Source organism: Dunckerocampus dactyliophorus, chromosome 13 (genome assembly GCF_027744805.1).
Source record: "Dunckerocampus dactyliophorus isolate RoL2022-P2 chromosome 13, RoL_Ddac_1.1, whole genome shotgun sequence".
NCBI classification, from domain to species: domain Eukaryota; kingdom Metazoa; phylum Chordata; class Actinopteri; order Syngnathiformes; family Syngnathidae; genus Dunckerocampus; species Dunckerocampus dactyliophorus.
This window is the reverse complement of record NC_072831.1, coordinates 1469719-1497701: the sequence shown is the minus strand read 5'-3', so window position 1 is coordinate 1497701 and position 27983 is coordinate 1469719. Positions and strand designations below refer to the sequence as shown.

The window sequence follows — 27983 nt, the reverse complement described above, 5'->3', positions numbered from 1 at the left end:
TCGTCACGTCTGTAGAGTGGGGGGCACGGATGACCTCATGTAAAGGTGACTGTTGTGGTTGCCAAGGGAAGTGCTCACTATGTTTCTTATGTTCTTATTCTTTTTCTTGTGTTTTTTCTTTTCTTGGGAGAATGAACAGAATAAGAATTTCATTGCATAGTATAACTGCCTGTTTTACTATGCATATGACAATAAAACTCTAGAATCAGATTTGTCAACAATATTGGAGAGAAATGGTGATCTTGTATATGTGAAGAAAGTTTTAGATCTTTAAGTTGACCTCATAAAAAATGGGAGCAAAAACATAAGCGTTGATATTTTTGTTGAGTGTGTATATAACTTGTTAGCATATCTTAAAAAAATAGCAAAGAGGCAAAGTTACCCTCGCCGCAAAAACCCTTGGACACCCCTGAGGTAAGGTAAATGACACAATGGTCAGAAGAAGAGAGCTGACCTGTTCTTTGTCTTTCAGCATCTTCTCCACAGTAGCAGCTTTGTCCCTCACGGCGCTCAGCTCAAACTCACGTTCCCGTAGCAGCAGCGACACCTGCATGTTGGTCTCCTGCAGCGCCCTGAACTCGGACTCATTCTCCCCGGAACGTGCCGCTACCAGCTCGTTATCCTCCTTCAGTTTCTTCACGTCCAACTCCAGGATGAGGGCGCGCTCTTTCAGGTTGGTGACGGCCTGCTTCAGCACCTCGTTGTCGCTCTCACGGTTGCGGAGGACTTCGCTGACCTGAGCCAGCTGGTCGCCTTTGGTCTTGATGAGCAGGTCCTTGTCCCTGACAGACCTCTGCAGGGCCTCCAGGCTGGCTCGGACCTGCTGCACCTCAGCGGCATGGCTCCTGTGCTCACTCTCGGAGGAGGAGGCCGAGCAGGAGAGGCGGTGGTTGTTCTCCTGAAGAGTTCTGATCAAGCTCTCCCTCTCGGCCAGTCGTGCTTGAAGAGATGCCAGGTCCTCCGATAGTTTGGTGGTCTGGTGGTTTGGAGGATCTGCCATGCTTGACGGAGCATCTTTGGTTTCAGGGGCTGGTGCCGCGAGATCTAGACGCGCCAACAGGAGGTCCTTAGTGCTGCTGAGCTGGCTAAGGGCCTGCTGGACCTGAGCTAGTTCTAGACTCAGGCTGCCGATTCGTTGCTCCTTGTGCTCGTAGCTCTGGATCAGTCTGGTGTAGTCCACTGAAAGCTTGGAGTTGGAGTCGCCATCAGCTGACACCTGAGCCTGGAGTTTGATCAGCTCCTCCTGCAGTTGGGCCGATTCGTGCTGCATGTTCTTGACCGTGGTGATCACCTGCTGCTTCCACTCCTCCATCTTCTTCACCTGCTGCTTGAGGGTGTCGCGCTCTTTCAGCAGTTCCTCAAACTGGTTGCTGCTGACACCTCCAGAACCAGAGTCTCCCCCTGTGGACTGCAGCACGGTCACCAGCGTTTGACATTTCTGAGTCAGTGCGTCAATCTCGATGTCCTTCTCCCGGATGATGCGAGAGAGGTTCTGGATAGTCTCCTTGAACATCTCTTGACTTCCTGATGGATCGCTGATGTTGGAGAGCCGCTGGTTCTCCTGCTGCAGCCTCAGGAGCGCCGCCTCCTTTCCCGCCATGATGTCCATGAGGCGGTGATAGTCTGAGCGCATCTGGCTGTTCTCTCGGGTCTTCTCATTGAGCACGGCGAGAACTTGCTCCCTCTCCACGGCGTACGCCTGCAGCTGCTGCTGGAGGAAGAGTACGTCCTGACTGTGCCCGCCTCCGCCACTGCCTATGGAGACTCGCGCATGAAGCGCCTGGATCTCAAGATCCTTCTGCAGGATCATCTGGGACAGTTTACCCACTTCGTCCCGGGACACCACTAGCTGGTCCAGCTGCCTGGTCAGAGACAGGTTCTTCTCATTCAGCTGGCTAATTTCCGTCTCCTTCTCCTTCATGCCCCTCACCAGTCTTTCCAGGTCAACCTTGGAGAGGTCATGCTTCTCTGTGCCATTCTCCTGGTTTAGAGACTGGGTCTTGTCCTCCTGCAGTATGACGTCTCCCGGCTCCGTGGTGGACACGGCAAGATCTGGACTCTCGCTGAGCCTGTCCACGGTCTGCTGGAGTCGAGCCAGTTCTTCGTCTCTGGCCTGGACAAGTCTGTCGTAGTTGAGCGTGGTCTGCTGGTAGCGAGTGTGAGCCTGCTCCAGCTCGCTCTGAGACCTGAGGAGCGAGGCTTGCTTGTCCTCCAGGCATCCTCTCAGAGCCTGCACCTCCTCCTCCATGCTGCCCCTTGAGGACTTGAGCTGGGCAATCTCGGCCTCCAGGTCGGTGATGATGTCCAGGGTCCGAGGTTCGGCAGGCACTTGAGGTCTGCTCTGCTGATCGTGGACCCGGTCTATCTCCTCTTTCAAATGGCTGTTCTCCTCCTTCATTCCCGACAGTTGTTTGTCCTTTTCCTCTAGCGCCAGTCGGAGCGTCTCGGCCTCCTTCCTTGTGGCTGAAACGCTCTTCTGCAGCTCCGCCTGCATGTCTGCAGCATTTTGTTTAACAGTCTCTGCGAACGTGTCCTTCTCCTGGAGCAAATCTGTCAGCTGCTTCTGCCCGGCAACAGTAATGGCGAGCATCTCGTTGGTGTCTTTGTGATCGGACGCCAGCTGCTGCACGTCTCGCCGCAGCTGAGCTATCTCAACGTCCTTCTCCTGGTTGAGTTTGATAGTGCGCTCGTGCTCCCTCTGTAAAGCCGAGGCATCCATGGAGCGGGCTCGGGTCAGTTCGTCGATGGTCTGCTGGTACTGTCTGCCCTGTTCGGAGAGAGAGCGCTCAGTCTGTTGCAGTTCGCCCTCAAGCTGATCTTTCTCCAGTTTGAGGGCTTGGATGCGGGTGTCCTTCTCCCGCAGCGTCCTGCTCATGGCAGCCTGACTTTCCCTCAACTGTAAGTTCAAGTCGTCTGCTTTAGTCACAGCCTGCTGGTGTTCCTCCTTCAATTTTCTGTTCTCCATCTTCAACTGGTAGTCCTCAGACATCACTTTCTCCTGAAAGCACCTCATGTCGCTCATTTCTCTTTGGAGGTCTGAAAGTTCTCGCTCCTTCCTCGCTAGTTCATCTGCAGCATGTCCAGGCTCTGTTCCAGTCTTCGCCATCCGACTCATCTCTTCTTTTGCGGCAAGTAGCTGCTCCTCCCTCTCCTGCAAGCTCTTCTTCAGCTCCGCCATGTCTCTGTGTGCCTCCATACTCTTCTCCTGAACTTGTGCCAGTTTGTCTTTCAACTCCCTGACAGTGGCCTCCAGCTGCTGTTTGCTCATGTGCAGGTCGTTGAGCGTGAAGGCACTTTGCCTAGTTTTCTCTTTCTGAGTCTCCAGTTTCTGCTCCAGCGCCCTCTTCTGGTTTCTAGTCGTGTTGTGCTCCGAGTTCAGTCTTGAGAGCTCGGCCTCGGCCTCCTTTAGCTGCCCTAAAAGTTGCTCCTTCACCAAAATCATATGCTGGAGAACAACAAAAACAAATTTATTACCGATACCTTTGTAATTGTTCACATTTTGTAATTGGTTTGACTATTCTCAAGGGGGCTGAGCTCAGGCTGACCTGTGTTTCTTCCTGGTTTTGCCGGTCCAGTTCCTCCAGTTCAGTCAGTAGGGTGTCACGTTCCTCCTCTATGGTCTTCAAGGTCTTTTCTCGTCCCTCCAGTGCCTCCTTCAGGGCTTCAAGTGCCTCAGATTCGGTAAGTGGACCTCCTTCGCCACTTGGTTTGTTCAGCAGCTGCTGTAGATTGACCTACGACAAAAAGAAGATGAATGCAATTCCTTCTTCATGCACAGTATGCCTTAAACAGGGGTGTCCAAAGATTTTTCCAGCGAGGGCCACATAGTGTAAAATGAAAGGATGCAACTTTCACACTGTTATTTTGTAAATATGTTAAGAAGTTGTATATACTTCAATTTTGGTGAAAATGCCTATTACTAGTGTCAAATTCCGTCTATTCTTCCCTGATTTTGTATTTTACATTTTTCAAATATTTCAGCTTTCTTCTTAATCTTCTTTTATAATGGTAATTTTATGATTGTAATATAATTTTATTATTGTAATATAATTTTTAACAATATATTTTTTCTTTTTAAAAACAATTTTCTTTTCGTAATGCCATGACTTTAGTCCCATATTATAACTTTTTCCCCAACCTAATTTTTCAAAATTTCCAACTTTATTTTGTTCAAGAAAACACGTTTTCTTTAACGTTTCAACTCTTACTAATATTATTTGTCCTCATTATATTATATTACGTGTTTTTTCTCGTAAAATTGTGACTTTTCTTCTCGTTAGAATTCTCTTAATATTTTACTAATATACATTAATATATATATACTGTATATATGTTTTTTTCCCCCCAACTATTTCAAATTTATTCTCGTAATGACTTCATTCCCCTTATATTTGGACTTTATTCTCGTAACATTATAACTAATGTAAATTTTCCAAATATTATAACTTTTTGGGTTTTTTGTTTGATATTACGACTCAACCCCCCCCCCCCCCCCCCCATCTTTTTTTCCTGTAATATTTCAACTCTGACTAAAATGACATTATTTTTCCTCATAATATTACAATTTTCTTCTCATAAAATTCAAAAACTTCAAAATTCATTAACTTTTCACGTTAGAATACAACTTTTTTCTCTTAATATTTTGACTTTAATCTCATAAAAGTACAGCACTCTTCTCAATTTCCACTGCTGTTCTTATAACTTTTATTATTTTATTTACTTGTAATTCTGAATTTAGTCCCATAATATTTTGGCATTACTCTCGTAACACTTTCCTACCACTTTATTTGTTGTTTTGTTTGTTTCTCATAATAATACAACTTCTAAGAAATAACGCCATTTTTCTTATTTAAACGTTATGGTACAAAAAAAAAAAAGTTTACCATCTAAAAAAAGCCAAAATCTGCTCAAAATGTCCATTTTCTGTCAGGCATTCACACTGTCGTGACCTCCTGAAGGCTAAAGCTAGGAACCTTTCTCTCGAGCTGCAAAAGCAAGGCCTCTCGCAGCGTGTCACTGCAGCTGAGGTTCAACACAGTATGACAGTCATTCTACATTTTCTGAAAGATTCTGAGCATTATGGAACAAAAAAGTCAAGTGGTAGACCCAAAAGAAAATATCACACCTGTGCTCAGCCAGATGATCCGATTGGCTGTCTATCAAGACACAGGGCGGTCTTCCACCCACATTAAGGCCTTACTGGTGCCGACTGCAGCGCAATAACCATCAGATGCCATCTGCGAGAAAAGGCTTTAAAAAACAAAAAACAAATTCAAAGACCTCATCTCCTTTCAAGCCACAAAAGTGCCCGTTTGGACTTTGCCAGGGAGCATCAAACATGGGACATTGAAAGGTGGAAAAAACTTTTATTCTCTGATGAGAAAAAATGTAACCTTGACGGTCCAGATGGCTTCCAACGTTACTGGCATGACAAGGAGATCCCACCTGAGATGTTTTCTACCCGGCACAGTGGAGGGGGGGTCCATCATGGTCTGGGGTGCTTTTTCATTCAGTGGAACACCGGAGCTTCAGGTGGTGCGGGGTCGTCAAACGGATGCAGATGTTGGGGCGGGCATCCCTCATGACTGAGGGCCCTCGTGTGTGTGGTACCAGCTGGGTTCTTCAACAGGACAACACTGCAGTTCACAATGCTGGCTTGACCAAGGACTTCTTCAGGGAGAATAACATCACTCTTTTGGACCATCCTGATTTCAATCCCATAGAGAACATTTGGGATGGATGGCAAGGGAAGTTTCTAAAAATGGCCATCAGTTCCAGACAGTTGATGGCCTTGGTGAAGCCATCTTCACCACTTGGAGCAATGTTCCCACTAGCCTCCTGGAAACACTGGCATCAAGCATGCCCAAAGCCATTTTGGAAGTGATGAACAAGAACGGTGGAGCTCCTCATTACTGAGTCCTACTGAGGAAGGTTTTTGTTCTGGTTTGGAGAGTTTTGTTATTTTGAGTGACGGCCTTAAACTTCTGATCAGGTGATCGTTTTTTGGTTTAAATTACAAGCTCCAAGTGCTTGTTGTCTCACTCCCCCTTCTTGTTTTTGCATATTGTAGCTCTACTTAAAACCTCATTAAGATCCAAATGTTCAAATTCTAGCAATTTTTCAACTGGTCTTAAGATTTTGATCAGGAGTGTATCGCAACGGTCTAGTAAAAGTATGAATTTTTGTCGTTCGATCACAACTTTTTTTTTAGATTACAACAAAATTTTCACTTTATTCTTGTAAAATTACTGATGTTTTCCCTTTTTTTAATTTATTTTTTTTATGTTTCGCGGGCTACAAATGGCCCTCGGGCCACACTTTGGACACCTCTGGCCTAAAACAATAATTTTCCTAAAAGATAAACACACCATTTCTTGCTGAAGCGCCTCCTTCTCTTCTCGTAGCGTGCCAATGATGGTGTTCAGTTCTAAGATATCAGCATGCTCAACTTCCTCTTTTTCCTCTGCCTGAATCATTGCAGAAAAGCCATTACGATATAATACGGAATGTGTTCCATTGTCACCTTACCCCTAGCAGGCCCTTGAGTCTCTCAGTTTCTTTTTCTGCAGCTAAAAATGAAAAACAGAATAATGATGAACATGAAACAAGAGCAAATGGGGCATTTAGGACTAATACAATGGAGTTTCTGGGTGAAATTCAAGACACAGCACCTGCAAGGTTTTTCCGCAGCACTTGGATCTCGTGGTCCAGTTGGACTTTATGCAGAGCCTTCCCCTCCTGATCCTGCACCCGCGTTTGGAGCTCCTCCACGGAGGCTTGCAAGCGGGCGTAGTTCTCCAGCAGACCGGCGTTCTCCGCCACGGTGTCATCTTTCTCAGACTCCAACAAGGCCCGTTTCCTCTGAGCCTCCTCCAGGCTGGCGGTCAGCTCAGACAGACGCGTCTCCCTCTGCTCCGTGGCCTCCTGCAGGGCATCGATGGTGGCCTGCATCTCGAGCAATTTGGACGCACCTGGTGGAGAGCTGGCGGGAGGACCAGCGCCTGCAGGAGAATATGTGGAAGATTCACAAAGACACACGTGCACAACAGAAGCCACAACAGAGGGCAGACCTCCACCAAGGTTTAATTTGTGTTTGTGGACTGTTAAAACATTATGTCATGAAATACACTGTGACAGAGTTGTGCTGTGTTTTTATCAACCTTGATCACAGTGCTTTCTGTTTGGCAATAGAGACTAAATTCTCACTTTAGGAATACATTGACCCCTCGTTTATCCATCCAATCAGCAGTCACAACGCAGTCTAGGTGCATGCACGGATTTGCGATGAGTCGGATATGTTGCATTGATCTCGAAAATGCACAAGTCCCCCACTTCGGTGTTCAAGAAAAATCAAGGGAGCCGCAGCAAGGAGGCTAAAGAGCTGCATGAGGCGCCGGAGTTGCGGGTTGCTGACCCCTGTCCTATGATAACAATGTCGCTGTAGCTTGGTTAATATTCAGGTCAGTTATGTAAATGGAAGATTGTTGCCATTTGTTTTTTCCTATAAAAAGGCCTTTATGGTCCGAATAGGTGTGTCCCACTACGGGCATTGTTAGCTCCCTCATGCTAGTTGTTTTTCTCTTATGAGAACGCACAGAAAAAGGAAAAACACGTGTTTCACATAAGGATTGTGGATGATGGGAAAAATAATTTTAAAAAGGGGAAGTTTTGCTTTAGTGATGCCATGATATTTGATTAGGACAAATCTACAGGTATAGCTTGTCAAATCCAACTTTGTTTTGAGTCCTTCTTACCTGACAAACTACACTTACATCTAAATTTACATAGAAATTATAGATGTAAAAAGTTATCAGTGCATCCTGAAAACAAGGCACTTCATTTTGGGTGTTAACACCATGTTCATTCCTGCTGATGTCAAACTGACCGCTCTGCAGCTGCTCCTCCAGCTCTTCTATCCTCTCCTCATACTCCGCCAGCTCCTCCCTGTGGCGCCGGCTCAGGTCCGACATCTTCTGGCGCTGGGCGTCCTGCAGGGCGGCCAGCTCGTGCTGGTGCTCGTCCACCTCGCGGCTCATCTCGTCCCGCAGTTCCTGTGGACCCCGCGCAGTCAAACAAACAGTTGCACAAGTTTTGCACTTAATTGGAGGCAAACAAAACCCCATTACCTTTACGGTTCTTTGAAATTTGATAATGTCACCCTGGTCCAAGTTACCTGCCCCTGCTGCTGCTGCTGATGCCTTGAAGAGCAATGGGGGGGGGGAAAAATTGTGACATCTTCATTGACCTAATAATGATCATTATCCTCATCACCTGAGACATCCGCTTCCAGTGCGCCACCTCCGCCTCCAGACGTGTGACCTCTGAGGACAGCCGGTTGATCTCCTGCTGGGACCAGATGACGTCACTGAGGTCCATGTCGTCGCCATGGAAGCCTTGGTGGTGAGACATCGAAGAGGGCGTGGTGACAGAGGAGGAAGCTGTGGTGACGGGCAGCACGGCGGGGCTGGAAGACGCAGACTGGGCGGACCTCTGTAGCTTCTGGACTTCTTCGTGGAGGCCACTTTGACGAGCCTTGAGGTGACTGATCTCCACCTGGTAAAAGGGGTGGGGGAAATACTCAATTCTTAGATGCATCGCGATGCGGACTTTGACTATTATAAATCAACACATAAATGTCAATAATCGATGCTGACGGAACAAACAAACAAAAAAAAAGGGAACAAAAAGACGAAAAGCGGAAGTGCTGCCCGGACAGTTTATGGTGGTCCACCTAAGACGCTACCAGAATGGCTGAGTGTAAACTCCAACCCGCACACGCTGGCCTTAAAGTGAGCGTCTGGAATCTTTCATGTAGCTGAAGGTAAAAATTAGAGGGGCAATACGCAAGCTTTGTCATACAAGCTTCAAATAAGTTGGAACACGACAAATATTAGAAACCCCGTAGCACATCTCCACCCCGACCATGAGGAAAAACAGCCAGCTGAAGTCTCTGCCGACCAGAGAACCATCGAGCAGGTGATACCTAAGCTAGCGTCTCATGGGCTACAAACGAGAGGAATGAATGAGAGCCACACGGATGCCAATATGGCTGAGCTGTTCAATAATGTTGCAAAGGCATGTTGATTTCTTGCTGCCTATTCATTTGTACTTTTTGTATCATTTGTGAAAAAGGGAAACCTTTTTTTTGCTTATTCATAATATTCTGATGTCTGCGAGCATTATTCTTATATGAGAGTTGCTGAGTAAGTAATCTATACTGTGCATAAAAGCTGTTTGACTTTGCTCTACAGCAAAAATATTATTTTTGCCAGATGTTCTATGCGCAGGATTTTTGTTTGAATTCAGAAGTCTTTATAATTTATTTATGAATAATGGCTGATTTCTTTTATGTTGGTTATTCTGAATATGCTGAAGTTTGTGTTAATTTTACACATGCTGCCACTGGCGCACTTTACTTTTCCTGCCGGTTCTGTGCGATGGGAAATATGTCGGTCGATGCAACGTTCCAATTATTGAAAAATAATGGAAGCAAATTCATCTGTTTCATGTTTATTTTAATTGTGGATCATTACAAATATGCTTTGTTTTAGTAGCACGCAGTGAGTCAAAACTGTAAAAGAAATTATACAGTTGAGGTCAGAAGTTCACATACAGTTGACCCAAAAATATTCAACTCTAATTTTACCTTTTAATTTCAAAGAATTGAATCCAACTGCTCATGGTAATAATTGGGCACAGTGTCACCTTCATTTTATCAATGCTCTTTCATAGATTAAAATGAAAGGATAAATTTGTTAGCCCATTTAATGGAAAATGTCAAAATCGTGATGGGTCAAAGTTTACATACACTGAATAACCTGGTTCAATTCCAGTCATAGATGGTAAGATAATGTTATGTAATCATTGGTAATGGTCCACTGCCACCAAGTGACAACCTCATTGATGACTTATTACATAATGATATTTACATAACCATGCCATAGCCCTCCTGAATGTATAAAAGGCCACTCCCCAGTGCTAGGTGGCCACTATGACAATTCTGCAGCATGGGGAAGTCGAAGGAACTTAGCCAAGACCTCAGAAGGCGTATAGTGGAGTTGCACAAGGAAGGATTGTCACTTGGAGCAATTTCCAGGCAATTAGATGTGCCACGACCCACCACTCAAACCGTTGTTGCAAAGTACAAGAAGCTTGGGACAACAGCTACCCTGCCAAGGAGTGGAAGGAAGAAGAAATTGACGCCAAGAGAGGAGCGAAACATCGTCAGAAAGGTGCAGAAGAGTCCCACAACCACCAAGAGGGAGCTCTGTCATGATTTGAAGGCAGCTGGCAAAGATGTGTCTGTCTCCACTGTTAAACGAGTTCTGCACAAGCCAGAAAAAAGCCGTTACTCACAGAAAAGCATCGCAAAGCCCGTCTGAAGTTTGCAAGAGAACATGTGAACAAGGAGACTACATTCTGGAAGCAAGTTCTTTGGTCTGACGAGACCAAAATGGAACTGTTTGGCCACAACAAAAACAGGTGAAGCCTTCAATCCGAAGAACACGATACCGACTGTGAAACATGGTGGCAGCAACATCATGTTGTGGGGCTGCTTTTCTTCGTCTGGCACTGGTACACTCCAGAAGATAGAAGGCATCACGAAAAGGAGCATTACATTGAGATTCTACAGAACAACGTCAAGACGTCAGCCCAGAAATTGAATCTGAAACGGAACTGGATCTTTCAACAGGATAACGATCCTAAACACACAGCCAAAATTGTGACCAAATAGTTCGAAGACAAGAAAATCAAGGTCCTGGACTGGCCTTCACAAAGCCCTGACCTTAAGACTATAGAAAATCTCTGGTCTGAGCTAAAAAAAACAAAAAACGTGTCTGTAGACGAAAACCATCAAATTTGACTCAGCTGTACACTTTCTGCCAAGAGGAATGGCCAAAGATTCCGGAAAGCTACTGCAGGAAGCTTATAGACAGTTATCCCAAGCGATTGATGGCAGTTATCAAGGCAAAAGGTGGTTCAACCAAGTATTAAATCATGTTGGAGGAGGTGTATGTAAACATTTGAGCCGCTGAACTTCAGAAAAATGTCAAACTATGTTATATAATTCTTGAATAAAGTAACTGTCAATAAATCAATCAAGAAAATGAAGTAGACATCTGAAATATATTGTCATAAGAAAACAATATTTGTGGCATAAGTGTAACCCGTTAAAAATTGTGATAACATTTTTTTTCCAAGGTGTATGTAAACTTCAACTGTACGTAGGGAAAAAAGTTACGCATGGAAAAAAAAAGACAAACTATAAAAAAAGATGCATCGATAATCGTTTTATCATCACATCGCAGACCTCTGAATCGTAATTGCATCAAATGGTCAGGTGGCCAGAGATTCCCACTCCTACCTGGTAAGACACCAGGCACCTGAGAGTGATGCACTTGTACAGGGTGGGCCAATAAAATGTGACCACTTTTAAAATCATACACAAGTTTTTGAAATGAGAACTTATTCAAAAATTGTATTTACAGATTTGTAACAGAAACATCAAGTTAACATTTGATGCCAAAGTTTTCCCACTTTGTTTTCTACACAGTTCAATAATTGATGACACGCACATTGAAGTTTGTGATGACATTGCCACACAACTCAAGAGAGATTCTCCGAATTTCCTGACGGATGTTGGTCTTCTGGGCCTCAATGGTCTGTGGGTTGCTGCAATACACGCTCTCCTTCAGGTATGCCCACAGAACGTGTGGCAATATCATCACAAACTTCAATTTACGTGTTGTAGTTGAAATCCACAGAAGAGGAGTGTGGATTGAACATGTCATCAATTATTGAACTGTGTAGAAAACAAAAGGCAAAGTGGGAAACATTTGGTATCAAATGTTGATTTGATGTTTTTGTTACAAATCTGTAAATACAACTTTTTAATAAGTTCTCAACTTGTGTGGGATTAAAAAAATGGTAACATTTTATTTGCCCACCTTGTAGGTCGCCTAGAGGACACAAAACGTTGTAAAAATTAATATCTGATGATCCAGCCCAAGAAGAAAACTCATTTCAACCACTTGTACCCACCATCTTGTCCTTTCGGTCACTACCCAAAGCTCATGACCATAGGTGAAGGTAGGAACACAGATCCACCGGTAAATTGAAAGTTTTGCACAACGAACCGATGCACATCACTGCGGACGCCACACCAATTCACCTGTCCATCTCGCGTTCCATCCTTCCCTCACTCGTGAACAAGACCCCGAGGTACTTAAACTCCTCCACCTGGTGCAGGATCTCATTTCCCGACCTGGACACCCTGTTCCCGGCCGTTTCACACTCGTCTGCGAACCCATCCAGTGAGAGTTGAAGGTCACAGATTGAAATTTTCAATAGTTAGTAAATATGACGGATTACGATTTTGCAAACAATGTGTTGATTTCAAAACACCTCACATTACCCTATGTACTATTAAGTTTTTATTTTAAAATGGTCAACTATAGTATCAAATTCTATGCTAATTACAAGAATACATTACAGGTACAGTATCTATATTCATTTCACAGGCGGGGAGGGGAAGAGTAAGGTGTGGAGCCACTTTACAAACGACTCAACAGGTCTGCAGTGCTCAGGTTAGCGGAAATGGCCTTCTGGGTGCCCAGAAACGGTATTCTTTGAAAACGGCTTCCAGAGTGGCGAGCAAACCACTGCTTTCGGAAACCAACCTGTTGCCATCAAGTGACCAGAAGTGAGCTTTGACGGCAAGCCAACATAATATCTGAATATTACATGATACATTTTCCTGTTATTTAGTCCTGAGTTAACTCACAACTAATAGCAGTTAATTGCAGATAGAATTAAGTTCTCGGTGGTAAACTATTCGATACGCATCTAAATACACGGATTACGATTCGATCCAAAAACCCATGTATATTAAAAACACGATTCACACTTAAAAAAAATAAAAACATCTGTAAACAACTACATGAAATTTGATGTAAATGGATATCAATTTTAGAAATGTGGCCATTATTTTATTTAAAAAAATAATAGAGTTACAAATCCCACAGCTTTTGCATGTTTTATGCAACTTGACCCACTTTGTTTGACGGTCCTTGAATGCAACATCCAACTTTCTCTCATGCTGCACAGATAGACTACTACACTGTATTTTTACCCTATTTCTTCCACCTCATATTTGCTCCTAAATATACTGTATGATACTATGTTGGAATGCATAAAGACTGATGACCTTTGGTTTGATGACCTTATTGAGTGCTAACGTATATATTTGTTCGGTACACAACCTCTCTGAAAAACAAAGACCAGGCTCATACTGGTGGAAGGTGGCTCTGTATTCATTTCGCGTTTTTAATTTGATGTTTTTCCTGTCTTTGTTTTACACAATAAATAACAAAGAAGATCAATTAGATAGCTCTCAATTTACTGGCCGATCTATGTTCCCACTCTCACCTATGGTCATGAGCTTTGGGTTGTGACCAAAAGAACGAGATGGTGGATACAAGCGGCTGAATGAGTTTCTTCCGTAGAGTGGCTGGACTCACCCTAAGAGATAGGGTGAGGACCTCAGTGATCCGGGAGGAGCTCAGAGTAGAGCCGCTGATCCTTCACATGGAGAGGAGCCAGCTGAGGTGGCTCGGGCATCTAGTCCGGACGCCTCCCTGGTCAGGTATTCCGGGCATGCCCAGATGGGAGAAGGTCTCGGGGCAAACCTAGGACACGCTGGAGGGATTATGTCTCACAGCTGGCCTGGGAACGCCTTGGTGTCCTCCCGGTGGAGCTGGAGGAGGTGGCCGGGGACAGGGACAGGGAAGTCTGGGCTTCCCGACAGACTGCTGACCCCGCAACCCGGGAACTTTTCCTGAGTATCATTTCTGAGGCGCCGCACGGCAACGAGACTGACTCTGACAATGACGAGAGGGAACCTGGCGTGTTTGATGGAGAACTTGCTCCGCTGTTCATTTGGGATACAAAAGATGAGGGCTTTGATGGATTTGTGGCTGAGGATTGATCAAAAATAACTTGAGTACATTGTCAAATACAGTCAAACCTGTCTTAGTGGCCATCTTTATAGAACGGCCACCTGCCTATAGCAGCCCCTGAAAAATCCCCTGCAGCAAATGTACATGTTATAGACCCTGTGTATAGCAGTCACCTGTCCAACGTGGCCAGCGGCCACCCATTTTGTCTCCCTTGGTCAATATCTGACCGCATATAGCGGCCAAATTACAGACTCAAGTAGAAGCTTCATGCACGAAAAAGTTTGTTTTTTCAATCAATGAAGCCGTCGTGTGTAGACTTTAATTACTGAGTCCTAGCTCAGTCACAATCATTCACAGCTGTAATGACACTCTGCCGTATAAAAAGTAAAATATTAAAAACAAGCGTAAGACATTACTAGCACAGCTTTGTTCTGTGGGTGGTGGATATATTCTATCAGTTATTATTAAGCCTCTAGCTTCCTTTTAGTAAGTAAAAACCTTGGCTATGATTGCACTACATTGTCATGTAGACCTACAAAGTACACTTGGAAGAACAAGAGGTGAATAAATGTATTGCAACTGATGTGAAACTGATGAGGGGTAGGATTAAATAAGCTTTGCTTCTTCCTACTCCTTTTTGGACATGCAAAATTGTGAATTGTACTATGTGATGTCCTACTGTTTGACTCATATGCATGTTCAGGATGAATTAAAACCATGAGCCATGATAATAACAAGTCTAGTAGTGCTGTACAACTTTTATCCGCAGTCCACAGTGCCCTCTACTGGTCAACATTATTATTATTATTATTATTTTCCCTTTTTTTCCCCCCTCTACTGGTCAACATTCAAACTGGACGCCAACCTGTCTATAGAGGCTACCTGTCTATAGCGGCCACTTTTGCAGACTCCCTCTAGTGGCTGCTATAGACAAGTTTGACTGTACTTCAATAAAGTGCAACTGAACTTTGTTTTGCTTCTGCTGGCTTTTTAAAAACATAGAATAGCAAGCATGCTAGCATATTGTCGCGTCACTGGGAGCACTTCCTGTTCCCCAGCGTGCTTTGCGGTAGTGTTTTGGTGCAAATGCTCTTAAAGTTACATGTTTGAGCTACATAGTTGTTAGTTATTGTTCTGTAAAAATAGCGATAGTGTCTTGTCTGTTTTTGCGTTGCTGTATCATGTTTTTAGTTGTGCACCATGACTGAGACTGTTGTGTTAAGTGATGACCGTCCTGATTTCAAGTGGGTTTGATAAACTGAATGAGAGTTTTGCGCCTAATCTGTCCAAACAAATAAAGCACTGTCACTTCCTCACTGACTTCTGAGCGACACGGTATGTTTTAGCGTGCATACCTGCGCCCAATGATACGGTGCGCCTTGTGTATGTGTTAAATACAGAAATAGCATCTGGAACTGAGACTGCGCCTTTTAATACGGTGCGCCTTATGGTTGTGAAAATACGGTAATTTCAGGTAAATTTACTCTTTTTCAGTGTATCTTCCAGCATGCTTAAATATAGAAAATTGTACACCCGAATTAAGAGTTACGAAGTGAGTGATAAGAATATCCACTTCATGCTTTTCCTTTATCTTCCTATTTACATACACACACGCATGCACACATTATAAAGCCGTTTTTGTGATATTCTGAGTGTCCCTGAATGCATCTCGCTTCTTGCATTGAGAATGAGCAGGTGTCATTCCCAGGATGAACTGACTATAGAGGAGTGTGTGAGTTGGAGATAAATACAGTATATGGTGTTGGAATTGTACTGCTGTTGACGTGTCAAGGTCAGAATGAAGTTCTAAAAGGGCATCAGACTCTGTGTGAGTGTGTGGGGAAGCTCCACTGTGATTCAGTCTGCCGTCATAACAGAGGCACGTTTGCTCTGGTGCGTGTGCATTAATTAGACTAAAATATTTAATGTAATTAATTAAATTTAGTTACCGCCGTTATCGTGTTATTTTTGACAGTCCAAATTAGTTTTTTTTAGGATATCTATTCTACGAATCTTAGAATAATACTATGGGGTTTCATTCCAGGGCTAAGTGGTCTTTCATTTTGCAGTTGTATGTGTCACATAGTAACAGTAAAAAAAAAAAAAAAAAAAAAAAAAAAAAAACATACTTGTAGCCATTTTTTGTACGTTTTATCACACATACAACACAATATCAGTGAATGTTCTTATCGTGTTATTGTTGTGAATGTCACTTCATTGGCTTTGCTGTGAGTTCATGGCTGCGTGTGTTAGAATCTGGTTCAGGGAGCGTAGTCTAGCGGTGACATCACATCCAAGACGGCATCGGTTCGTGTCAAAATGACCACTTCATTCTTCACATATTAAGTGAGTACTTTCATTTTGTGGTTGTTTTTGCCCCAAACCTTTTTTGGTGTCATGAGCACTTTGATTGTAAGATATTTGAGAAGATTGACTTGGAAAAATTCCACAGTTTGGATCGCCGCTTGTCTCTGAGGGGTGATGGTGGGCTGAACCAGCTGAGAACCACCAGATTAGAGTATGGTTTGGTTTGACTCGTTCAACGGGGACTGAAAAGTGTACATCAGATCATATTAGTAATAACCGTTTGACTGGTCAACTAATAAAATAATGCTTAGTTGCAGAGCTGTTCCTTAATGTTAGCTTGTTGTGTCGATGCCATTTCCTCATGCAACAGCCTCAGATGCAATAAAGAGAAGAAGAAAAGCTCACATCCAAGCACGTACATCTTTCTGTTGCAGAAGGGCTCTGTACTCATCCGACTGTCGCTTGATTTGTATCTCCGACGCCTCCAGCTTCTCCTCAAGCTCCGCCTGCAGCTTTTTCAACCTTTCGCACTGTGGACAAAAACAAAAACAAACACACACAAAACATGTTATTCGCTGTGCTGTGAACAGGATGAGTGTCATCTGCCGTGTGACTGTGGGCTTTTAGCCAAGCGATAAGCAAGCAGAAGAGCCGGTAAAACAATTCCTGCTATGCAAACTGCACGCTTAACCTGCTAGCAGTTGACCATCTACCTCGAGAAGCGTTTGTTTACTCTGCTTTAAGTGAGAGGTGTCATCCCGATGACGTCACTGATAAAAACACCATAAAGAATACATGTAATTTCTGCTAATTTACCACTCGCTGTCAAAAATTTAAAAAAAAAAGTAGAACATAATTACAAAACAGTAATTATGTGACATGTGGATGTATCTCCCTCCCCCCCCACCATCGGAGTTAAACAGCTGTTGGCTAATTGCTGATGTCCAAACAGAAGCTGTAGTAATTCTACATTTGATCAACTCTACTTAAAGATTTGTCAGATAAACCCACGTAGATGTTCGGACTTGTCTGCACCCTTAATCACTGAGCACTTCAATTGACGGTCCTTGCATTTGGATCACTTTGAAGCACCCGCAATCATAACACACCTCATACATAGAAGAGATTGGTGTTGATAATTTAGCGACATGGTCACTATAGCCAGTAAGGGTGGCCATATAAGTGTTTCTTGTGTCATACATTTACTTTGTAATTAAATACCAGCCATCAACACAGGTGAAGAATCTGCCGAGCAGACGAGCTGGAGTGAGCAATGCACGTCTGAAAGCTGGAAAAAACCCTCCACAACGCAACCCAGCCCTTGACCAACAGTGCCAAGAAGGCAGCGCTTGGACACAATCCTCGCATGGGTGTCCAACGTGTGGCGCAGAGGCCATGTGTGAAACATGGCTCAAATTGCATAAACAAAATACAGAAAAACCCAGCAAAAGTGGAAAAACTGAGCAAAAGGACATAATCTAACTTTGAAAAAGCTAAAATGTTAATAGTAATAAATAAAATATTTGTCTTTAAATATACACTCAACAAAAATATAAACGCAACACTTTTGTTTTTGCTCCCATTTTTTATGAGATGACCTCGAAGATCTAAAACTTTCTCCACCTACACAATATCACAATTTCTCTCCAATATTGTTGACAAATCTGTTTAAATCTGCGATCACTTCTCCTTTGCTGAGATCATCCATCCAACCTCACAGGTGTACCTTATCAAGATGCTGATTAGACACCATGATTAGTGAACAGGTGTGCCTTAGAGGTGTTCTCTCAATGGATAAATCCCGGTTTACACTGTTCAGGGCAGATGGCAGACAGCGTGTGTGGCGTCGTGTCTATATGACAGCGTGTACCACCAGTCCCCGCCAATATGCAGCAACTTGGCATGAAGAGTAGTGGACCAACATTCCACAGACCACAATCGACAACCTGATCAACTCTATGCCAAGGAGATGTGTTGCACTGCATAAGGCAAATGGTGGTCACACCAGATACTGACTGGTTTTCTGAGTCCCCAGACCTCCCACCCCCATAAAACAAAACAGAGTGGCCTTTTAATGTGGGAAGTCAAAGGCCCACCTGTGCACTAATCATGGTGTCTAATCAGCATGTTGATATGCACACCTGTGAGGTGGGATGGATGATCGCAGCAAAGGAGAAGTGCTCACTATCACACATTTAGACGCAACAATATTTGAGAGAAGTGGTGATATTGTGTATGTGGAAAAAAATGTAAATCTTTGAGTTCATCTCATAAAAAATGGGAGCAAAAACATAAGTGTAGCGTTTATATTTTTGTTGCGTGTATGTATAACATTGTTTTTTTTTATTACAAATAGTTTTTAAAAAAATCAAAATATCAAGAGACAGCTGGACAGCCCTGACATGAATAAAGACAAGTAGATGAGACAAAAACAGAGGGCGGTATTATTATTATATATTATCATAACAGTGATTTATTTGGTCTGAAAAAATGTTGACAATATCTTTGTGCATGAATTTGTGGGACAATAAAGATTTCAAAATGCACCTGCATTGTTTTATGACTCGGTAAAAAAAAAAAAAAAAAGTAAATTTTTCATTGTACTTTTCTTGAAGTTAATGTTAAAATCTTGTCCCGTGGACCAAACTTCCAGCATCGCCTTGTCGTGTGAGTTATTTTCTGTCCAAATAAAGTACTCCCTCCAATAAACGGCTTATCCCTCACTGACACCTGGCACTCTGTCGCTGAGTAAATATGAAGAACCACAATATTTGGACACTAGGTTTCTACAATCTATTGCAGCATGTCCAAACGTTTTAGTGAAAAATGTAAGGGCCACTTATGCTAAGAAGTTATATTTATATTTCAAGAAAAAACTGCATCTCAGCTTTGTGATACAGGTGAAAAAGACCATTATTAGTACCAACTTGGGTCTCCATTTTTCCAGTTTTTATATATATATTTCAACTTTCTTCTTGTAATTGTTGCGTAATATATGTTTATTCTCGGGGTGTCTCAATACACTCACGAGACGAGGCAGTACACAATACTGGGTTGACAAGACAATACAATACTTGAACTTTTTTAGGAGTGTGATGTCGATATACTGAACTATAATGTGTTACCTTACGATGGACTATTGATATGACTGTCAATGCAATTATCGAACATCTTTCACTGTTGCTCTGCGGTGAGTGGCATCACCATTTTTACATGCCATTCAGGAGGTGCTCTGGCCAGAGTGGCAGAAAGTTGTGCAGAACTTCCGCCGCGGAAGTCACAGAAAGCTGAAAACAATGGTTCATTTTGGCTTTTATAGTATGGATGGGTGAGACAAAGCTGGACAAAGACAGTATGGAAGTATTGTCGACACAGCCGACAACGACAAACATGCACCTATGGTAGGCCTGTCACGATCATCGATAAATCAATTACACGCACAGCTCAATTATTTTGCCAGCCTCTACATATTGACATGTGCATGCATGCTTGTTTTCCTCCTCTCTCTCGACCAAACAGGTTGGGTGACAAGAGGATTCACTCTGTGCATCAGTCTCAACACCTGGGAGTGTTGGTTATATAGTGGAATAAATAAGAGTGACATGCAGTCAAAATTTGGGTTAAAGTCAATGTCATTATTCCGGTTTCTGAAACATTCGGAATAACCCGTTTACATGCGTGATGTGAAAAAACAAACAAACAAACAAACAAACAAACAAACAAACAAACAAAATCCTGCACGGAAAACGTCATGACGCAATGCGCGTCATTACCGCTTCTCCTTCCTGTTTCCAAAAACAACAATAACAACACCGGCACAGCAGATAATGGATGCCTTTGTTTGCGTTTCGATGCTGCTACTGACGGCAGTACTTGACACGATACTGTATCACTTTCTTAATGAATGGAAAGCGAGAACGTGAAGAAATAGGAAATGGGGCCAGAGCTGTGCCATCCACATCCATGCTATATCTCCAGAGCCCCCTGGACACTTTTGAAGATGCGTTCATAGAAACCCTGCTACGTTTAACTGCTTGCTCACCTTCTGATAGATTAGGCTATTGAGGTACTTTCTAACATCAACAAAAGACATCATGTTCCTATCTTTCACCACACTCCAAAAGTGTGAGGTTTTGCGTGTCGTCATGTTTACGAGTAGTTCCTGTCAACGACACAAGATCCCTTTCGAATAGAACATGCGCAGAACACAAATTAATGTTCCTTTCGATCGGGATATCCCTATAGGCGTATACACGACCAGATTTTCAGGTTAGAAAACGAGTAACCCAGGGACAACATTCGGGTTTTTAAAAAAAAACGGAAGATGAGCATCTTCAGGTTTTTCCAAAAGGGTTATTGGTGTTTACATGGCCGCGCGCTACCGGGTTATTGCTAATATTCTGGTTATGATAGGGTTATTTGACTGCATGTAAACATAGCCAGTCAGTCTCTTTGTCACAGTTGGTGGCGACAAAGCCGCTTGCGCACATGTTTAGCCCGGGGGCTAAATTCGGCCCACGCTGCTGGTTCATCTGGCCCACAGAACTGGAATACAGCTTTGAGTTGGCCCACCTTGCGGACCTTATGAAACATTGGGCTAACAGCAAACTGCCTAATTAAGTGAACTACTCCTCTGGAATTTTTATTTTAAAAGTGGAAACAATATTGTATATACGCATGTCCATTGTGGGTGTGCTAACTTTATCTCATGCCGCACAGATAGACTACTACTGTATTTTTACCATTTTTCTTTCACCTCGTATTTGGTGTCAAATGCTGATACTACGTGGGAATGCATTAAGGTAAGTTTGGATGACTTATTGAGTGCTAATGTGCACATTTGTCTCAAGTTAATTCATGCTAGCACTGCCTTTTATCGCACACGTCAAACAGCCATGTAATATTCTCTCTGGGAAAACTTGGCTGGAACTTGAACTGGTTGATGGTGGGTCGGCATTCTAATTTGATGTTATTCATGTCTTAGTTTTACACAATACATAATAAATAAGATAAATGACATCACTACAATGTAATTAAGGCGCGAAAGCAATGGTTTCTAAGCCCCTGTGTGGGAATATTTCAGTTTTCAACAGAATGAAAAAGGACTGGCGTGAACACTAACAAGCCGATATTTGGCGTTTGTTGGAAAGTAGTGGTGACAAAGAGGAGGAATACGATCAACTTGCATGTGCACCTCAAACACAACCAACCTGTCCAGTTTCCCAACTGGGGGGGAGAAAAACGCCACTGGAGGTGCAGCGGAGCCTTTGTCCCGACAGTCAGCACTTACCAAGGCAAAGTAAATATAAACAAAACACAAAAGAATTAGCATTTTGCACATTTGGATCTTAATGAGGTTTTAAGTAGAGCTTCAATATGCAAAACAAGAAGGGGGAGTGAGACAAAAAGGACTTTGAAAAAGTCTTTTATTGAAAACAATTCAACTGAAATAGGCTGTTTATCAGCTGATCAAAAGTTTAAGACCATTGCTCAAAAAATAACAAAAACTGTGCAAACCAGAACAAAAAATGTTGTCAGTAGGACTCAGTAATGAGGAGCTCCACCGTTCTTGTTCATCACTTCCAAAATGGCTTTGGGCATGCTTGATGCCAGTGTTTCCAGGAGGCTAGTGGGAACATTGCTCCAAGTGGTGAAGATGGCTTCACCAAGGCCATCAACTGTCTGGAACTGATGGCCATTTTTAGAAACTTCCCTTGCCATCCATCCCAAATGTTCTCTATGGGATTGAAATCAGGATGGTCCAAAAGAGTGATGTTAATCTCCCTGAAGAAGTCCTTGGTCAAGCCAGCATTGTGAACTGCAGCGTTGTCCTGTTGAAGAACCCAGCTGGTACCACACACACGAGGGCCCTCAGTCATGAGGGATGCCCGCCCCAACATCTGCATCCGTTTGACGACCCCGCAGCACCTGAAGCTCCGGTGTTCCACTGAATGAAAAAGCACCCCAGACCATGATGGACCCCCCTCCACTGTGCCGGGTAGAAAACATCTCAGGTGGGATCTCCTTGTCATGCCAGTAACGTTGGAAGCCATCTGGACCGTCAAGGTTACATTTTTTCTCATCAGAGAATAAAACTTTGTTCCACCTTTCAATGTCCCATGTTTGATGCTTCCTGGCAAAGTCCAAACGGGCACTTTTGTGGCGTTGAATGAGACGAGGTCTTTTTAAAGCCTTTTCCCGCAGATGGCGTCTGATGGTTATTGCGCTGCAGTCGGCACCAGTAAGGACCTTCATGTGGGTGGAAGACCGCCCTGTGTCTTGATGACAGCCAATCGGATCCTCCGGCTCAGCGCAGGTGTGATGTTTTTGGGTCTACCACTTGACTTTTTTGTTCCATAATACTCAGGATCTTTCCAAAAATGTAGAATGACTGATTTACTGCTCCCAACCTCAGCAGCCATGGCACGGTGCGAGAGGCCTTGCTTATGCAGCTCCACAATCCCACCACGTTGGAAAAGAGAAAGCTTCTTAGCTTCACCATCAGGAGGGCATGACAGGGGGAATGCCCGAAAGAAAATTACAATTTTGAGCAGATTTTGGCTTTTATAGTCTGTGGTCTTAAACTTTTCATCAGGTGATGAACTATTTCATTTTTTTTTTTGTTTTCGTTTAAATCACAAGTTCCAAATGCATATTGTAGCTCTACTTAAAACCTCATTAAAATCCAAATGAGCAAAATAAAAATTCTAAGTCTTAAGATTTCAGGAGTGTATTGAGGCCAGTTCACTTTCACTTGTTGTGTGATTAATTCATTTATTTATTATCGTCCCAGGTCTGATGCCCATGAGGCCGTTTTTTTTTTCTGAACGAGAAATCCTGTCACGTTTTAATCACGCAAGATCTTGTGACACCCTTACCCCTGATCTATGATGATGGCGGGTAATTCATTTTTTACTCTTTTAGATAAGAAAAGGAATTCTTTGTCTTGGTGGAATGAAACAAGAAATCCAACCTCAAGTTTCTGGGAGGCAAAGGCAGCCTGGACATCTGCCAACTTGGAATTGGACACCTGCAGCTCCGTGGCAGCGTCTGCATTCACACAGGGAATAACAAGCAGAAGATACATAATAGTAAAACATTTTTTTTTTTAAATAAAAACACCTGCGTTAGTCTAAAGTAGGCTTGATCGGGCTCAAGCGTATTTGCGCAGAAACAGATTGGCACGTGGAATCTTAACATTCAATTGTGGCACATCAGCGTCCAGACATGGACCTCTTTGTAACGGACTAGAGCGGTTCCCTCCACACACAACTCTTTGCTGGACGCTCTGCGTTGGCAATGAGAAGTCAATGTTCTCAGCGCTCTGACTGTGCAATGGTGCTTTGGGGTTCAGTCAGGACATTTGAGTACAATAAGGCTGCAAGGTTACATGAGGATATGAGTATGTGTGGAGTTTGTGCTTGCGTGGGTTTCCTCCCACATCCAGGGTTTGAAGCTGTGGCCTTGGGCTGCATGAGAGGCGGATGTTCGCCGCGGTGTCATGCCACTGCTGTGTCAGCCAATGTTTTATGAGGACGAATAATCTGTAGGATTTATTTATTTATTTAATGAGCTGTTTTCAACAACAACAAAGAGTACAAAACTGTTAATTTTATGTAAAAATTTGTAAATAAAGATGCGAGATGGCAGGTGTGGTGAGACACTGACGAGAAATGGTTCGCTAACACCTTATAAATGTATAATTTCAGATGAGAATAAGAACGTTTGCCTACATCGGTGATTACCTTTATCCATGTTTTTGCACGATAAACCACGCCTTACCATGACTGCCTACATCCGTGAGTACCTTTAAGGTCTCGGTAGGCACGACATTACACACCTTTCGATGACGTGTTGGTCGGATATAGTGGCCTGACCGTTCATAATGCAGTCGCATCGCATACATATCGGATTTATATCCACATACGAATGAGGCCTGAGTCGTATTTAAAAACTGCGAATTGTGCTCTTCACGCTGACATGAAAAAAAAATGAAGATACAGATCACATATGAGCAAAAAAAAATTGGAATTGACCTGCAGTGTGAACATAGCCTAGGTGTCAGCAATGTTACTGTAATGCTGGATGAGACACACAAGCACCAGACTTGATCGCTTCTATTGCAGCTTTGAATGATCTCACAACAGGCACAATGACCCCTCATAAATATCCCTAAAAAAACATAACCTAAGCCAAGCTACAAATTAATTCTTGCCTGCCTGCAACTCAGTTCCCGTCAGGAACACATTTATAGCCACACAACAACACACAAGTCTTATTTATGTCTTAAATGTCTTATTTTGTGTAATTATGTCACCTATATTGGGTATTGTGCTTTATGCTTTCATTTATGTGTTTATTTATACTTTAATATTTAAGTCAAAACCAAGCCGATGGAATTGGCTTTTTTTTTTTTTTTTTACATCGCCAGTGTCATCTTTCGAAACATTACAACACATAATTATATGTCCAAAGTGCATTTTCGATCAATTTAAGAAGGCATTTCGTCAAGAAAAGGAGGAAGAACATAACTGGCCTGGGAAGACAATAAATTAATTAATCACGCAATAATTCTAAATGAAATCGATCATTTTGCCGGCCTCAGTCGGTTGCATTTGCATGCGTGTCTGTTTTCCTCGTCTCTCGCCTCCAAACAGGCAGGACGTGGGTTTACTCTGTGCATTGGTTTGTTTCTTTACAACAAAAGCATGAACGGAGTGAGCCCTTTTGTCAGTCAAACAGTCTCTTTGTCTCGGTGGGTGGAGGCGGGCCCGCTAGCATCCCCACACACACACACACACACACACACACACAGACACGGTGCAGAAGAGTGTAGCCTCATGAGGAGCAATACAAGGTGACGTAGTACAAATTTAATTTGTAGAATGCAGTAATATTGTGATTTTTTTCACTGTACTTTTCTGAAAACTAATGTTAAAATCTCATCTCATCCCGTAGATCCAACCTCGTCTCGTCTTGTGGCAACCCTTATCAGGGGTGTCCAAAGTTCGGCCCGTGATACATTCTAAAAATAATAATTTCACAAAAAAATGTTAAAAAATTAACATACAGCAAAAATGGAAAAATCTGCTGTAACTTTAAAAAAATGTCAAAATTTTAAGAGAAAAAAGTTGTCCAACAAGAAAAAGTTAATTTTACAAGAATAATGTAATTTTTCAGTGCAATGAAGTTGAAATATTAAGGAAAAAATGTGTCTTGTGCTTGCCCATGGAGGGCAGCTTCGCTAGACATCTTAAAATGGAGCTCTGCCAACTATCCCTCTGTCAGTTACACGCATGGAAGCTGGAAGTTTGATCATTTTGTTTTTTATTCTGCAAACAGGCCCTTTGAATGACTTACAGTATTAGCTGCGTTTTAAAGTTAAGTCATGATTCGTTGGTTCAAATGAAAAAACTGCTGTGAACACTTGGCCGGATTTAATGGAGACAAACTCACCTCCTACTTCTTCCACTCCCTCCAGTAACATGTCTTTGGTAAAGTTTGATATCTGCCCGGTGAAGGACGACAGGCTTCCGCCAACCTGGCCCAGGGACTGGCCGAGGCCGGAGCCGAGCCCACCGAGCCACGATGACATCTTCGGGGAAGAATCCAACCCAAACAAACCAACAGCACACGGAGAAGATGTTGACGTTGGCTCGCCTGGCCTAGCGTAGCTTCAGTTGGCTCAGTGACCAGATCATTAAGCTTGGCTGTCAAAACAGAAACATAAATGACGTTAGCCTCCAATGAATCACCTTGACAAGTGGCATTAGTTGGGAGTCAATGAGTTGAAAAATCTAGCGAGCGAGTCTGAGTCAAAACAAGCTAGCTCAACGACAGACAACAAACCAGCCAAACGGCTCATACCGGAAGTGGCGGCCTTGTGTTGAAGACCACCGCAAAGTTAGCATGCAGCGAGAACAAAAGCTGATTTTTGCTTTTTTCTCACTCTGTTCAAACGACACAGTCGTCAAGAGAATGCCTCCTCAAAAGAAGCCATGGTCGGCCCGGCAGCAGCGATGGCTGTCAGCTTTGACGTGGACAACTGTAGTGCATTGTGGGATACCAACTACGGATGCGCGAATCTTGATCGAGTCGTTCGAAATTTTTAAGTTTTAGTTTTTAACTCAATAGGGACTCACATGTACTCGTCTGCGTCGACTCGTTCACTTAGTCACCCCCTCTACCGCTAGCTAAATGAAAAAAGGAAACCAGTCAACAGGAAAGTTTGTTGTTTTTCTTATTAGCCCGGAGCACGTTCTAAAAATATACGTTAACAAGAAAATAAAAAAAAAAACAGCAAAAAATTGAAAAGTTGTATTCAAATTAAGAAAAAATTGTCATTTTACGAGAATAATGTCGTAATATGTGGAAAAATAAAGTCATTTTATTACCATACAATTGAAATATGAAAGAAACAAGACTTTTAAAAGTCATAACATTCTGAAAAACAAACAAAACAAAGTTGACATTTTTGGAAAATAATTTTGTGGGTTACGAGAATAAAGTCAAAATATTTTGGGAATAAAGTCATAGACGATTGACAAAAAGAACATGGAACTAGTTTGGAAATGTAAAAAAAGAAATGGAAAAAACAGCTGTAATTTTATGAGAATTAAAGTCAAACTAGTAAGAGGGAAAAAAAAATAAACTTGTAATATTATGAGGAAAAATGTCATGTTAGCAGCACAGAGTTGAAATATTCAAGAAAAAAATAAGTTGCTTTTTTAAAAGTCGTAATATTATTAAAAACAAACAAAACAAAATGAGAACACTGAAGAAGAAGAAGAATGGATATAAATATAATAAATAAAGTCATAATTACAAGAAGAAAATAAACAAAAAGAAAGTTTAGATTGGAAACAACAGGAGAAACGAAAAAAATAAAAAATATTAGGAGGAAACAAAAGTCGCAATTTCACGAGAATAAACTTGCCGAATTATGACGAAAAAATAATGTAATTGTAGTAGCATAGAGTTGAAATATTCAATAAAGTTTTTGTTTTTTTTTTTAAAGTTGCAATATTGTGAGAAACAAAACAAAATCAAGTTGACATTTTTGGAAAATGAAGTTATATCCAAGTGGCCCTTGCATCCTTTCATTTTTCAGTATGTTGCCCTCAGTGGAAAAAATGTTTGTTCACACCTGTGCAACAGCGACGTCAGCACGCTGGCTCCTGATTCCCCCATCTCCAGTCAAGCTCCGTCGCACTGTTCGGAGGGGGTGGAGCTGTGGAAAAAGTGTTTGCTGAAACGCTGGCTGCATTCCCGCAGCAGTTTGAGTTGCTGTCGTTGACTCCCCTGAGGCACTAGGGTTTGACATCATTCCCGATGTCAGGCGGAGGTGGCGGATGGCTCCTAGAGCCCAGGGAAAGTGGAAGTAGGAGGAGTGGAAGTGATAAATGGAACGCACCTTCCCTTGTTCACAACAGCCCAAGCAATGATGGTTCCATCAGTACTTCTATACTGTATCCATCTTCAGCTTATCCGAGGTTGGGTCGCAGGGGCAGCAGCCTCAGCTGGGAAGCCCACATTTCCCTGTCCCCGGCCACTTCCAGAGAAACCAAGTTGTCTTTTGTCTGTTTTATTATTGAAGCTTCAAGTCATCACTGAACAGAAGGCAGTCTGTCCAGAAGTGCAAGGAAAACAGGACGCAAAAGGGCATGTATAATCAGTGCAGTAAGGTACAGGAGTGAGGAACTTTTTTTTTTTTTCCCC

At 42.8% G+C, this 27983-nt stretch overlaps 1 protein-coding gene across 2 annotated transcripts in view; it reads right to left on the bottom strand.

Moving 5' to 3' along the window:
• trip11 (thyroid hormone receptor interactor 11) overlaps positions 1-26304 on the bottom strand; it is a 58245-nt gene extending 31941 nt beyond the window's left edge. For both annotated transcript variants that reach the window (XM_054795432.1, XM_054795433.1), the window contains exons 1-12: positions 26133-26304; positions 25722-25975; positions 23239-23315; positions 16685-16795; positions 8272-8553; positions 8127-8198; positions 7886-8051; positions 6672-7001; positions 6529-6569; positions 6369-6467; positions 3546-3734; positions 455-3445 (exon numbers count right to left, since the gene is read on the bottom strand). In XM_054795432.1, coding sequence (XP_054651407.1) covers positions 455-3445; positions 3546-3734; positions 6369-6467; positions 6529-6569; positions 6672-7001; positions 7886-8051; positions 8127-8198; positions 8272-8553; positions 16685-16795; positions 23239-23315; positions 25722-25860 — 4497 coding nt within the window. In that variant the 5' untranslated portion in view covers positions 25861-25975; positions 26133-26304. The remainder of the gene's footprint in view (positions 1-454; positions 3446-3545; positions 3735-6368; positions 6468-6528; positions 6570-6671; positions 7002-7885; positions 8052-8126; positions 8199-8271; positions 8554-16684; positions 16796-23238; positions 23316-25721; positions 25976-26132) is intronic.
• Positions 26305-27983: the final 1679 nt, after the last annotated feature.